The following is a 15,337-nucleotide window of genomic DNA, read 5'->3' as shown; positions in this document are numbered from 1 at the left end:
TTTTGCATAGAGTATGTGTCTAGAAAAGGAGAATGAATATAATGGAGTAACCAGTGCGCTCAGCAGTATTAGAACATAATTAAAGTTCATTAAAAAAAATTCAACCTACCGGTGGCTCATGCCTATAATCCTAGCTACTCAGGAGGCTGAGATCTGAGGATCGAGGTTCAAAGCCAGCCCAGACAGAAAAGTCCATGAAACTCTTATCTTCAATAAACCACCAGAAAACTGGAAGTGGCACTGTAGCTCAAGTGGTGGAGCGCTAGCCTTGAGCTGAAGAGTGAGCAACAGAGCCCAGGCCCAGAGTTCAAGCCCCATGACCAACCAAAAAAAAAAAAAAAAATTGAGCCTAACGTATGATGGGGCTCTAGGTGATTAACCTTTTTAATTTGCACTTTAGTATTATGTTAACTTTACATAAACTATTACTTACACTGATACTGTTTTTTAGGTTACACAAAACTTCCTTTTAAATGGTTTGACTACCTCAGGGAGACTGGCTCCATTGCAGCACCAGTAAAACTATTTAATAAGGTAAATGTAAAGGGTAACCTAACTGTCATAACATAAATGATAGATGTATATTATAGTTTATCCAAATGTCTTTGCCTTGTAAGCAAATATTTGGCAATAAAAGAATATATGGAGTCTTTTTTTTGCATAATTCAAGAATTACTGGGGTCTTTGGGGTTTATATTGTATTTGGCTACATTGCTTTTCTTAGTATATTTGTGCATTCTTGCATACACTGGTGTTAATTTCTTGCTTCTCTGTGTCAGGATGTTCCAAATCACGGATTTCGTGTAGGCATGAAGTTAGAAGCTGTGGATCTCATGGAGCCACGTTTAATATGTGTAGCCACAGTTACTCGAATTATTCATCGTCTCTTGAGAATACATTTTGATGGATGGGAAGAAGAGTATGACCAGTGGGTAGACTGTGAGTCCCCTGACCTCTATCCTGTAGGGTGGTGTCAGTTAACTGGATATCAGCTACAGCCTCCAGCATCACAGTGTAAGTTTGTATTCAGAAAAGGTTCCCTTTTGTAAAAATCAAAAATTCTCTATAGAGGACTATCTTACATAAATCATCGTGGTAACTCACAGAACAGGAATATACCTATGTCTGACTGATTGACAGGTAAGACACTAAGAATCACAAAATCAGACCATATGTACGTGGCAATGCTAACTCAATAGTAAGTTATATAGTGGTTGTAGCAACACTGCTGTCACCAAGTAAAACTAGACTTACTATAATTACCAGCTAAAAATATATTGGTGTATAGTAAATAATGTTGAGTACACAATGAAATCTGTCTCATACTGTATTCAGCTTTATGTTTTTGTTTTTATTTTTGGGGGGGGGTGGGGGTCCGTTCATAGGGCCTGAACTCGGCCTGGGCACTGTCCCTCAGCTCTTCAGCTCAAGGCTAGCTCTCTACCACTTGAACCACAGCGCCACTTCCAGCTTTTTTTCTTTTTGCTTATGTGGTGCTGGGGAATCGAACCCAGGGCCTCATGCATGCAAGGCAAGTGCTTTACCACTGAGTCACTTTCCCAGCCCCTCAGCTTTATGGTTTTATAGGAACAAATGTATCCTTATTTTCAAAGTATCATGTACTCTGATAAGCATAATCTTCAGTAGTAAGCAAATGTGTGGTACCAACTTTTCCTTTTATTTTTCAGCATCAAGAGAAAGCCAATCAGCTTCATCAAAACAGAAGAAAAAAGCTAAGTCCCAGCAATACAAAGGACATAAGAAAAGTGGGTCACCACGTGGTGTTTACATACATTTTCTAATTGTTAACCAATTGGGGTCACAGTGGTCTTCCACAGAAAATTCTATCCCTGTGAGAGCTGATGCTTGTTTATTATGTATTATGCTTAAAGGTGCAGTATGCCATAAAAGGCAAACCTTCCACTAATAAGAAACAATTAACAGGAGCAATGATATCATGGAATTTCAAGTATACATAGTAAAAAATAGAGCCTGCGAATGATTCTTGCAGTAATATGTAAAGCTTGAGAAAGTCAATGGTTTTTGTTTTGGGGATTTTGGGAGATTTTTTTACTTTCTATTTTATAAAACTTTAAAAAAGCAGATACTTGGTGCTTACACAGATTTGGAGCCTAATAAACCATTCTTTCTACAAAGTTCTTTCTAGAATGATTCTTGTAAGAAATTCAGGTGGACCGATTTCCAAATTATTCCATATATGCTATCTATACTGTATTTTACCTTATAGTAATCAGTTATTGGCATTTATTAGCCACAGTAATATAAAATATGATAACTATATTTGATGATTTTCAAGTATGTCTTTATCATAGAAAGCCACAGGTTTGCTTATGGAACTCATCATAGAATATTTCACTCTGAGATGTTTGTTTTTAATTGAAGATTTTTTAATAGTAAAACATACTTCAGTATTAAAACTGAAAGACTTCCAACTGACTTGCATATGTTCAAATAAGTAAAAATCTAGCTCATTAACCGAAGGATGACTGGTAGAAAAATTAAGTAAATTCTATTCTTACCTTCCTGATGAGCTTTTTAAGCCTCCTTAAACTCGACTAGTAGTGGTGCTTTGAAAACATGGCTCACTCTCAGCATGAAGCCCTAGCCAGCCTCACTCACACTAGTGACATCGCAAGTACACAGAAAGGCTGTCGCCTGCCTTGCCTTCTATGGGCAGAACTTACACAAACACACTCTCAGAATTAATTTTTCCCCACCTGCTACTGGGAAGGGAAGGACTGGTATTCATCAAAAAGAGGTTGAGAATATTACCAGATCAGATGGATGAGGCTGCACTCAGCCGAATGAGCTTAGGATAAGTTCCCATTGCAATTTCATGTCTGAAGATGAACCATAGCAGGTATGAGCTCTAGGCTTTCTGTAAAATAGATCAACAGGCTGGTTTAACCCCTTTTCTCACTTTCTGTTGGACAAGACTGAGATTTCAGAATTTGGTTTCTAGGACATGGAATTAAGGATGTATTTGTACTTAGTGGCTTATGAAGAATCGCCTTTATTGATTGATGGGTGGAGTGCACAGTTCACAAACTTTCTTCACTGTAACTTACAGGGTTCATTGTGACTTACAGGTTTTAAATTATTTTGAGCTAATGGGTTAGGGGAATGGAAAGAAATATGTAGTTGATCAAGTAAGATGTCAATATCACAAGATAAAAATTAAGAATGAGAATGTCCATTTTTAGTAATATTTATCATATTTCTAGATGCGCTGAGTAAAATGGCTATACATAGAATATATTTTTTGTTTGTTTGTTTGTCTGTCCTGGGGCTTGAACTCAGGGCATGGGCACTGTCTCTGAGCTTCTTTTGCTCAAGGCTAACACTCTTATCATTTGAGCCACAGCACTACTTTGGCTTTTTTCTGTGTATGTGGTACTGAGGAGTCAAGCCCAGGGCTTCATGCATGCTAGGCAAGCACTCTATCACTAAGCCACATTCCCCACCCTAAAATATATTTCTTAGCTGATACTTTGATAGCTTTTAGTATTAAAGATATCATCTCTAATGCCTTTAAGTTTTTCTTGGGACTTAGAAATACAAACCCACAATACTTACTAGAAACCCCTGGGGCCATGTGTTTCAGAATTCAGAAACTTTTGGAATTTTTGTTGTTGTTGTTGTTGGGCCAGTTTTGCAGCTTGAACTCTGGCCTGGACACTGTCCCTGAACTTTTTTTGCTCAAGAATAGTGTTCTACCACTTGAACCACAGCTTCACTTCTAGCTTTTGGGGGGTTATTTGGATATAAGAGTGTCAGGGACTTTCTTACATAGGCTGGCTTCAAACTGAGATCCTCAGATCTCATCCTCCTGAGTAGCTAGGATTACAGGTGTGAGCCACCAGCACCTGGCGTGGATTTTAGAAAAGAAACAATGTATGTAGAGTATACTGCATAATATCCATTGCAGATTCTGGAGCATTTTCTGAAGCAAAATGTAAATACATAAAATAGGCCAAGTAAATATTATAAATATGTCACCAAGTAACTATGGTTTTGTTGACAAAACTTTACCAAAAACTTTCCTGAATGTTAGAATTGAAGTGTTAAGCAGATGTTTTCATTGTAAGGTGCTATTCATTTTTGGTTTGTGGGGGGGTTGGGTTTTTTGTCTTTTTTTCTTAAAAATGTAGCTTACTAGAAAATTTTCCCACAAAACTTCAGTTCCAAAGATAACAGAACTTAGGGTTTCAAACCCCAAGCCAGCACCACAGCACACAGGTAGCAGCGGATGGACTACACACCTTGCATTTGTCTTTGAGTTTGCTGATATAATTTTTTTTTCTGCCTTTATTGTTTCATCTTATAGCTCTTTAGTCTTTTTCTACTTAAAGTTCATCAGAATGTTGTTTGGTGGTGTTATCCTTTTTGTAGAGACAGATACTCAATTTGTTACCTAGGTTGGTGATTAATGAGCTGAGTTTGTGCCATAAAGGGAGAGTTGTTAGCTAGACTGATCTCAAAAGCCTCTTTCTGTCAAGTAATTGTGGAGCAGAAAAAGCAACAGTAATTTCCATTTTAAGTTTTACCATATTCAGAGGCTACTGTGAGTTGGAGATTTCTCTTTTTACCCCTACAGGGTATATTATGCTGGAAAGAGTCTTAAGTAGTCACTGCACATGGTTTTATTTTGGCAATTGAGAGTTGAGTGTGTACCTGCTAGTAATTTAGCTTCCAGATTATTTTATATAGGAGTACTGCTGTCTTAGATTATCTTTAGTTCTGATTTTCTGAAACTGAAATGTTTTTTATCTGTGCTGTTATATACTTTGGAGAAAAAGAGACTTAACTTACAGTTGCAATTATATGTACACATTCATATTAATCGGCTTACAACCTATTTAGTTCACTGTACTTGATGGGTAGTTTAGTATTTTCAAAGTTCAAACTATATCTTAGGCTGGTGAAAACATTTTGTGTAAAGTCATCAAAGGCTTATGGTTTTTTATGAGCCTGAAACCAAAGGATGTGATGAATTGATTTCAAAAGAACTTAGGTTACAGACTTAGAAGCAAAAGTCGTAAGCTTTGTATAAGAATTAAAAGTACTGCCAGACGCCGGTGGCTCTAACTACTCAGGAGGCTGAGATCTGAGGATCGCGGTTCAAAGCCAGCCCAGGCAGGAAAGTCTGTGAGACTCTTATCTCCAATAAACCACTCAGAAAACTGGAAGTGGTGCTGTGGCTCAAGTGGTAGAGCGCTAGCCTTGAGCTGAAGAGCACAGGGACAGCGCCCAAGCCCACAGTTCAAGTCCCATAACCAACCAAAAAAAGAAAAGTACTTACTGAAAAGATACATTGCTAACTAAAAGTTACGACTTTTAATCAATACTTTCCTGCTGCACAGTTGATAAGTCTGAACCTTGACTAAGTGTGATTTCTCCCTGAAGGCCAGTGTTTAAGCAATGGAATGGAGTACTTTAAATTGGGTGCCAAATCCTAGCTATTTTCAGGAGGCTGAGATCTGAGGATCACAGTTCAAAGCTAACCCAGGCAGGAAAGTCTGGGAGACTTTTATCAACTAAAGAAAAGCCAAAAGTAGCACTATGCCTCAAGTGGTAGAGTTCTAGCCTTGAGCAAAAGAATCTTAGGGACAGTGCCCAGATCCTAGGACCAGCACACACACACACACACACACAAAAAGACCTCTCAAGATATGCATGCTTTACATGCATGCATGCTAGCATGCTTTACAAAGCCCTACTGGTCCCTAGAACTGAAGAAGATAATTAAAACACCTTCTTGGTCTTCCACTGGCTTTTTATCCTATCTCAAGCTGAAATTCTCCTGAAAGAAATTAGCCAGCTATTCTTCATACTAAATGCTCTGTAGTTCATTTTACTTTGTTTGAAATTTATTTGAGAGACATCAGGGCTGTCTGAGAAAGTAGAAACAACATCAGGGCTGTCTGAGAAAGTAGAAACAGTCTCACTACACACACACACCCTTGTTTTCAGACATAGTCTGGTGTGGTCAGTTCTCTCTGCCAAAGAGTATCTGTCCTATGCAACCAGCTTTCCTAGTTATACAAAATGCACTTTTCTTACCACGCAGAAAAGTCAAAGCTTACTTTAGTCTGACTTGATGTTTAGAGAGGAAGATGCCAGTTGGGAAGAAGCCTGTCAGTTTGTCGAGCGGGGTGCGGAGGAGCTTCTCTGGTGACGAAGAGTTGACTCCTCCTCCATATGGAACCCTGCCAGCACAGACAGCCCCTGAGGCCTTCCCACCTCCCAGCACTAGCCGAGAGTTCAGGCCCAGCCTCAAAACAGGTAACTAGTCATGCAGCACCTCAGGTGCTTCAGAGGGCAACGTGCTGGGCAGGGTGGTGGGAGACAAAGCATGGTCTGGCATGACAGGTGCGCTGACTCATTGAAGTTTTTATTTTCTTTTACTTAAAAATATTCATTCTCACTGCTCCTTGATAGTCACTTCACTAAGACATGCCATCTCAGGAAAGGACTTTTTGTTGAGCTTCAATTCAACTTAGGGTGCAATTACCATTTCACTTTATGGAATTGTGAAACAACTTCTGTTTCATGCTTGCATTGAAATGGTTAAATATTTTACATTTCACAATTCTTGTGAGGGATCTGTCTGCTTGATCAGACCAAAGTAAGGCTTTCTTCATAACATTCCATAACATCTCATTCATAAAAGGAGCTGTGTTTTGAGTTCTAGAGAACTTTGAGGTTTGGTAGTAACATTACCTTGATCTGGGGTGACTTTCATATATAAAGGAATGCAATCAGTGCCTGTGTGATCTTGGTGTTGAATTTGAGTGAAATGTATTTCCATTAATTTCATGTTCCTGTATGTGTAGTGATTAAACTAGGTACATGACATTTAGTTTGAGTTTTAATTCATTAGGCCAGGGAGCTAGATTGCAAGACAGCAGAAGGATTTTGCCCTTTGTAATTGCTAAGAAAAAGGTGGCAGCATTGTCAGGAAGGCTGCACTTTCACAGGGTGAACTGTAGACAGGAGTCCAGGTCCTCTCACTTCAAAGCCAAAGTTGTATCTGTCATGTAACTTGCTTAACTTGCTCTTAAACTAATTGTTTAAATCTGAACAACATTCTTTAAAACATCTTTTTATAAGACTTAGTGCCTAGAAACTGTTTTCTTCAGTTTCTTCTATTTATTAATATTTTTACATTTAAAGCCATCAGTTTTTCTCTTTGGGTTTTTTTGGGAGGGAGGGGTCGACCCTCTTGAAACGTATTCTCACAGTGTGAGAGATGGAGAAGCCTTCTTGCTTCTTACAAGTCCTGTTTTTCTAAAGATCATTCTAATATCCTTATGCTAGAGGAAATTGTGCCCTTCTAAAAACAAATTATCATTACAAACCCAAAGTTACATGCTCATTAATGGAAACCTTTCAAAAATCTATCTAAAAGGCATTCCGGTTTCTTATACTTGCTATTTATAAAATAGACTTCCTTTACCTAATTAAATATAGATATTGTGAGTTCTGATGTTTGAATTTTTACTGGATTTTCAGTGTATTGTCTTTAAACAGATTTAATTTTAGAGGCACGTGTTTTGTTTTGTGAGATTCTGATTCGTGGAAAACTGCGTGGCTTCCCGGGATTGCAAAACCCCATGATGGAAGGAAACCATGTGACTCCAATGCGACTTCCCTTTTCCTCTAGTGTCTTCTGAGCTGAGGGTACATCTTGAGGCGTGTTGGGATGCTTTCTTCTGGTGACACTGTAGGGACTGCATTACTACTTAATTACCTGAAAGCCACATTGAGTAACTGTTGAGTATATTATTTGAAAGCTTGGTAGCTGCGAAAATGTCATACCCATTAATCTGTCTTTTGAAAGGTTAGTGATTATTGTCAACAAAGTGACCTCTGTAAAATCAGAGCTAAGAAAATGTATTACAGAAAGTGCCATTAGGTGCAGGAGCTATTTATCTCATCCATCATTCATTGAGAATAAGGTCTGGAAAGGAGAAATGATTAGTATGAATGAACATACCAGACAGGCTTTCTTCTGGGCTCCATGGAAACAATGGAACATTGCATTAAAACATTCCACATCTGAGTGAATGTTTCACCTTTATCTTCAGTGATTCTTTTAAGCACATCATTTCCATATTTTCACATAACTAGAAGCCTAATTCAGAGAATTTAATTTCTGATATTGAAAATGCATGTAGCTCCAGGATGGGTTATAAAACTCAGCTTATCTTTCTACATTTTAAAAAAACATCCATATGAGTAAAACATGTTTGATCTTGAAGCATAGTAATTACCATTCATTTAGCCATCTGATCATCATGTAATAAGATACTGTTTTAACCAACCTTTTATTGTGGGTACTGCACCTTTAATGAAATCTGGATTTTCTGTTCCTTGTGTCTTGTTTTTATGGTATTGTTAAAATGTCACTAACACCTAATGCATGTTGGTTAGATTTGAAAGATAACTATTACACACTTGGTATTGTTCTCTGTAACAGCATTTTTATTAAGCAGATTTTTGGTTTGTTTTTTTTTTTTTAAGAAATCTAGTTTTACTTGCTAAACTTTAACTGACTTGATTGGTGTTTTGTTATTATACACCAGATGTATTCACTTTTCTGTCTTTGGGTGATTCTTCTTCACCAATACCAAAACAAATATCAAAATAACAAAAATAAATGGTTTTCTCTCAAAAGATTATTCCTTTTGGGGATTGCTTTGTTTTTTAGTTTGTTTTTATGCCAAACTGGGGCTTGAACTCAGGGCCTTGTGCTCTCACTTTGTGTCTTGAACCACACCTCTACTTCTGCCTTTTTGCTGGTTAATCGGAGATAACAGTCTCTCTAATTTACCTGATGTCTATAAGGCCAGCTGGCTTTAGACATCAGTCCTTTGATCTCATTCTCCTGAGTAGCTAGGATTGATGTAAGCCACCATCACCTGACCCTGTTTTTTTGTTTTTGTTTTTGTTTGGTGGTGTTGGTTTTTGTTTTTTTTTGGGGGGGGGGGGGTGTTTTGTTTTGTTTGGTGCCAGGCCTAAGGCTTAAACTCAAGGCCTGGGTGCTGTCCCTGAGCTTTTTTTTTTGCTCAAAGTTAGTGCTCTGTCACTTGAGCCATAGCTCTACTTCTGGCTGTTGGTGATTAATTAGAGTCTCACAGCCTTTCCTGCCACAGCTGGCTTCAAACCAAGATTCTGAGGTCTACAGGTGTGAGCCACTGGCATCTGGCTACAGGCTATTTTTTTTTAATCATTTTCTACAACTAAAATCAAGAAATGGGAACTAAAAAGTATAGGTCAGCAGTAGAGCACTGGGTAGTTGTATTGAGAGGCTCATAAAAGGAGATAGGAAAATCGCAAAGTTAAACTTGGCCTGTGATCAATTTGGGGCTCATCAAAGAAAATTCCTTTTCTCTTGGCCCTTACTTATATAATAAAGCCCTTAGAACTAAGAGTTCTGATCATCATTTATTCTGTGGCCGCCAGAGATTGGAAACAGTTCTCCATTGAAATAAAGACATACTGGATCATAGTCTATTCATAAATTGAGGACTGCTTATACTGTTGATTTGTTTTCAGTATAAAGTTGTCAGATAAGAACTCTGACAAGCAGTGGACACTACTGTTAATATTGGAAACATCCATTTTACCATAGTAATTTTACACACTGCTGTCAGTGAGCCCCCACCCCCCCAGTACTGCTCTCACTTGAGGCACACATCCCAGCCCTTTGGTTTATATTTTCCTGTTGCTGCCTTTTCTTTTTATTCCCCCAGTAACAGAGTTTGAGCTCCGGGCTTTAAGCTTTCTAGGGAAATGATTTAACACTTCCAGCCCTGTATTTTGCTTTCTGAGGTATGGTATTGCTGACTTTGCCCCTACTGGCACAATCCTCCAGCCTCTGCTTCCCAAGTGGATGGGTTTACAGGTATTCACCACCATGCATAGCTGCTAGTTTTGTATTTTAACTAAAACAATTACCCAGGTTCTCTATAATTACAAATTTAATATGAGTTTAATATTAGGCTTATTTTTATAAGTATATAAGTTTAATGTAACTTAGTAGATTTATATTTATGATTTTTAAACAGGAGATTCTTACCTTTTTCTGAAGGAAGTCTTTTTGTTTGTGTATTTTTTCATTTTTGGTTTTGTCTTGTTTTTGAGGAAGGATCTTGGTTTATGTCAGTCTTCCAAGGGCTGACATTACAGGCATGTACCACCATGCCAACCCAGGAAGTCTTTTTAATAGATATCCCTTGGCTGGAGGTCGTCTATCTCAGTGATAGAACATTTTGCCTCCTGTGTGTGAGGCTCTTGAGTTTGAGCCCCAGCACCACAAAAATTAAAATACTGGTGCTCCTTGGGGATGATAAAATTAAAGCCAAATTTCTTGTGTTGTTATTATGCTTCAGAAACATCCAAGAAATGCATCCTTTCTATAGACACTGACTTAAAAGTGAATGCTGAAACACAAGAAAATTCCTCATTCTTACCTTGTCTGGTGTGCAGTGTTATTTCTTTTCAGATTATCCCTTAGTAGCCAATATAGTTTGAAATTTTAAATTAATGCTGGGAGTGTAGCCCAGTAGTGCAGTTGTTGCCTAGCAAACCCCCAAGGTTCTACATTCGTTCCCAGCATGGCAAAGACTTTTAAAGAATTCAGTGTTCATACTTGCTCCTGCAAGCTTGGCAGCAATCCACCACTGAGCTACATCCCTGGCCCTGCAGGATTTTGTCTTAAGAATTATCGAAGAAATGAAGTCTTACTAACTGTAGAGTTGATAGCATGAAGACTGAAGGCAATGTGGATACTCCGAGTTTGGTAACATCCCTTACATTTTCTCTCCCACACAGTGACTACGCTGCAACTGAAGGAGGAGTTGCTAGATGGAGAGGACTATAACTTCCTCCAAGGAGCATCTGATCAGGAAAGCAATGGCTCTGCCAACTTCTACATCAAACAAGAGCCATGAATGAGATGGCTCAGAAACTTGAGGGTGGGAGGGGGAAAATTTTACACAGGACTGATTTATAATCAATCTAGCTGTACAGCGGGCTATTCTACTGGGACATTTTGCTAAACACAGAAAATTTCAGTTCCAGATTTTTCAGGTGGGTGGGGAAACTATTTTAGTGGGGGGGGGGGGGAATTTTTCAATTTATAAAGATGGACAATTTTTGTGTTGTATTTGAAGCTTTTGAAAGAATTTTGTAATATTTTCCAAGTTTGGATTTATGTGCATTGTTAACAAGAACTGAAATTCTAACTTTTTTGGTAAGATTAAAGTTTAGGTAGCAGGATTGAAGGAAATGATTTTCGAAGGAGATAGTTGTAAATGCAAATGAACTGTCATTACAAATGAACCTTCTTGGTACCTGTTGGGAGATTTTTGGATTTCAGAAGTTAGGCCAGTCACATCTCCAGCTTCCTTCGCTGCAGAAATATGCATCTGAACCCTCACAGAGGCTCCTCCCCGTGTTCATACAGAAGGGGCCATTTACTCTGCTCATTAGCATTTTATTGCAGCCCACTTTAAATGTACAGAAGTTTTTCATTCTGCAAAAATGTATTTGGAGTTCTACATGAAACTGGAAGAACTCTGTATACTTTCAATGTTCTCTTTTAAGTAGGAAAGGAGTAAAATTATCCTAACACTAAAATCTTAAACTGGAATGGTTGACAAGATATACAGGATCAGTCTACATGTTGAAGGGTTGGGAAAATGCAATATTGTCCTGAGTTTCCTTTGTTTTCCTTGCTAACAAACCCCACAGGAGGGATTCTGATGGGTACTGTGCCCATTTCCCTCTGTCTGGAGATAGCAGCTTGGTGCAGCCACACCCCAAAAAAAATGTCTGCATTATCAGGAGAATCACGTTCTAAAGTGATCAAAGCCAATAGATGTAGATTTCAGAATCATTCCAGCTCCACTTTTAACTATCTTGGATTTGTTAGAAAACCAATTTGAAAGAGAATTTCATTTTCTTAAAATTCCATATATATAGTTTGAATCGTCTTTGTCATAATTTCTTTTAACAATATAACTGATTTGGACCATTTTGAACATTCCCTATTTTAAAATTCACTTGGCATCCTTTAAAAGTAGGATAAAAGGGTAAATTGATGAAAGGTTTGCTCTCTGCATTTTCTAACCTACCGAGTTGTGACTGAATGAGAGAGCACTAGCGTTTACCAGTAAGGTTCATAAACTATAAACTCTCAGGAATTCATTGCATCTGTTTTAGAAGTGCTCGGGGTCTTAGCCTGGCCTCTTCAGAGTGGTAATGCTGACCATCTCCTCTGGAAAACAGGCAGGGCTAATTAGAAATTAATCAAAATGATTAACCTCTACAGTCCTTCAGCCTATGGAATGCTTTAAAAAAAAAAAAAAATGTTAGTGGAAAGCCCCAGGAGACCATTTTAGGTAAGATTTTTGAGTTTTAAAATGCATAGAAACATTAAAAAAAAAAAAAAACCAGCAATTTAATTTTCTAAAATATTGCTCTACTTTTGGGAATAATAGCATTGGTAATACGCACAGGTTTACCTCATTCTATGCAAGAGGGGTTAATAACATACATAAGGTTTTGTAGTCGCTACTGGAAGTAAATTGTGTTACTTTATAGTGTAAGAATGTATGGAATCACATGTCAGCATTTCTTAATACTGACTCTGGGGGCATAAATGCAGATCACATCAACGCAGGTTGATTCTCATGTGTCAAATATATGTGAATTCAGCTATCAAATTACTGGATATTTATCTTGAACAGCATTACTGAGAGGGACGTACTGTAAATGTGACATCCTCACACTTCCCAGATCTTTAACTTTGAAGAATCTTCCTATGAGCTTAAAGCCTAGAAGAGGTCCAAGGCAAAGGTGACAGTAGTCTTTAATCTCAGGCTCAGATTAGACCCAGGACTCTGGTTCCTTGGTACAGGTCGGGTATAACTGCCGGTACCTTGGAGGTAGGGACTCTAGGGAACTGCATATCCCAGGATTGGTGTGGTTGGGAGCCCACCAGTCCTACCAACAGTTCTGTGAAATGCTCGTTTGTAGCCGGGTTTTATAAACTTCAGTTCTACAGCCAAACCAAGCTCTGAGTGTTCTAGAATCTCCGGGCCACTTGTTAAGTGTTTCTTATCTCGATCCAGTGACCAACAGTTTAAGGCTTGGTAAGGACCTTGTATAGTCTAAACCCAGCCTGAAGCCCGGAGCCCTCTTCATTGTTCAGATTCTCACTCCTGCTGCTTATGATGAATAGGAAATAAGTTACTGCAGAGGAGATTTATGTCGTAGCCATAACTCCAGTCGTACAACTCAGTAGTCCCATTCTCTTACGGTTCAAATGTACTGCTGACCTTGAGTTTGTATTTTTTATTTGTTTTTGTTTTCTTTCCTGTTCGGATTACTTGGGAACTTTGTTAGTTCAAACTCTTAACCTTTTCCTTGCTGTGTATGAGGAAAGCTAAAGCTGTTATCAACTTCTTACTCTACGGATACTAACACGGGTTTTTTCAGTGTTTGTTTGTTTTTATTATTATTAATTTTGCGTGATGTGAATTCCCCCTCCCATCAATATTTGTATTATGGTGCTATATATTTGGTAATGATCCTTTAATATTGGGAAGGGATTTTAAAAATACTGTGATTAAACTGGGTTTCTTCCTTTGATTTTCATATTTTAAATAAAGCCACAGTCATTTATACAAAAGAAAGCATCTGTCCCTGGGCAAATCTTTTGAGGACAGAGGTCAAAGTAAACTGCATTAAGGTTTTTACATCATTTCTGTATGTATTTGATATATAGATCAATATCTGTACAAATTTAATCTTTTATTTTCTGGTAACATGATTACTGAGAAAGTATTTCAAACTTTCTCACGAAGTGTATATAATGGCGTGAAAAATTCCTTTGGAGAAATTTATGTTTCCTTCATTTTTACCAAATTGCAAACTCAGCATGGATGTGAAAAGCATTAAAATTATAACTTTGTGTACAAGATGAAAATAATTCACTAAATTTGCCCTTTTTTACACAAAATAAAATGTTAAAGTTAGGTGTGTTTGAGCAAGTTAATTTGTTGGTGTTGGGGGTGGGGGTTGGAGAGAGTCATGTATCCTGTGAATGCTGGCCATATCTTCCTGCTTGGGACTGTGATATGACACAAGGAGGTAGAGCCAGGTGCTGGGCATGAAGGGAATGTGTTAGCAGGAAGGACTAGAGTGGATGGGTGCGGGATTAACAGGCAGGGAGGGACAGGGCTATAGCCCACAACAGGACCACACTTTTTTATTTTTGGGGGGGGTCCGGTCATGGGGCCTGAACTTCGGGCCTGGGCTCCATCCCTCAGCTCTTCAGCTCAGGGCTAGCACTCTTCACTTGAGTCTCAGCGCCACTTCCGGGTTTTTTCTTTTTGCTTATGTGGTGCTGAGGAATCCAACCCAGGGCCTCAGGCATGCAAGGCAAGCACTCTACCATTGAGCCACCTTCCCAGCCCTAGGACCAAACTTTTAAGGTGGGGGCAGGAAGTAAGCATAATGAAGTTACTTAGCTAACTGACAGTGGGAGACCGAGGGACTGGGGGTTGTTGGGAATCTGAGGCTGTACTCCCAAGCGAAGACTCCAGACCTGCACCCCCCACTGCTCTGTAGGCTTCATTCCCCCACACTAAACAGTTCTTCCTCAATTCAGCTGGTGTCCTCATTCATCAGAGGAATCTGTACACTTCTTAAGTGCCTGTCACATGACTCAGATGGCAGCTTGTACTTCAATGGATTTGATCCACTGGAGCACCTCACAATGAAGAATATAGAGATAGATGGGAAAGATGCGTAGGGGGAGACCTGGAAGGGGCCACAGAACTTCGTCTTTTCTACGCATGCCACCAAGAGTGTAGGCACTTCTCCAGGCTCCACGACATTGGCATGACCACATCATTGACAAACAGTGATGACAACTTCAGCCCCTGTCTACAGAGGTTTGGAAATGACAACAGACTACAAAAAATGTGATACAGATGCCTTTACAACTGTGCCAACCAACTTTTGGAGGGGGGGGGGCAGTTGTGGGGCTTGAACTCGGCCTGGGCACTGTCCTTGAGCTCTTTGCTTAAGTCTAGCACTCTACCACTTGGAGCCACAGCTCCATTTCCAGTTTTTGAGTGGGTAATCTCAGGGACATTATCTCACAGGGACATTTCTGTCCAGGCTGGCTTCAAACCACGATCCTTAGATCTCAGCTTCCTGAGAATTGCAGGCATACGCCACAGGCACCCGGCCTTTACTTCAAATTTTTAGGCCACCCACTGCTAAGAAACAGTATGCT

The 15,337-nt window shown here is 39.0% G+C and overlaps 1 protein-coding gene across 12 annotated transcripts in view; it reads left to right on the top strand.

The window, feature by feature from the left end:
• The window catches only part of Mbtd1 (mbt domain containing 1), a 66,365-nt gene extending 52,296 nt beyond the window's left edge, over positions 1–14,069 (top strand). For all 12 annotated transcript variants that reach the window (XM_042671596.1, XM_042671605.1, XM_042671578.1 and 9 more), the window contains 4 exons: positions 452–534; positions 780–1,014; positions 1,689–1,766; positions 10,861–14,069. In XM_042671596.1, the coding sequence (XP_042527530.1) occupies positions 452–534; positions 780–1,014; positions 1,689–1,766; positions 10,861–10,979 (515 nt within the window). In that variant the 3' untranslated portion in view covers positions 10,980–14,069. The remainder of the gene's footprint in view (positions 1–451; positions 535–779; positions 1,015–1,688; positions 1,767–10,860) is intronic.
• Positions 14,070–15,337: the final 1,268 nt, after the last annotated feature.

This window comes from Dipodomys spectabilis, unplaced genomic scaffold (assembly GCF_019054845.1).
Source record: "Dipodomys spectabilis isolate Male_0828 unplaced genomic scaffold, ASM1905484v1 ptg000018l, whole genome shotgun sequence".
NCBI lineage: Eukaryota > Metazoa > Chordata > Mammalia > Rodentia > Heteromyidae > Dipodomys > Dipodomys spectabilis.
This window is presented reverse-complemented; position numbering and strand designations above follow the sequence as displayed.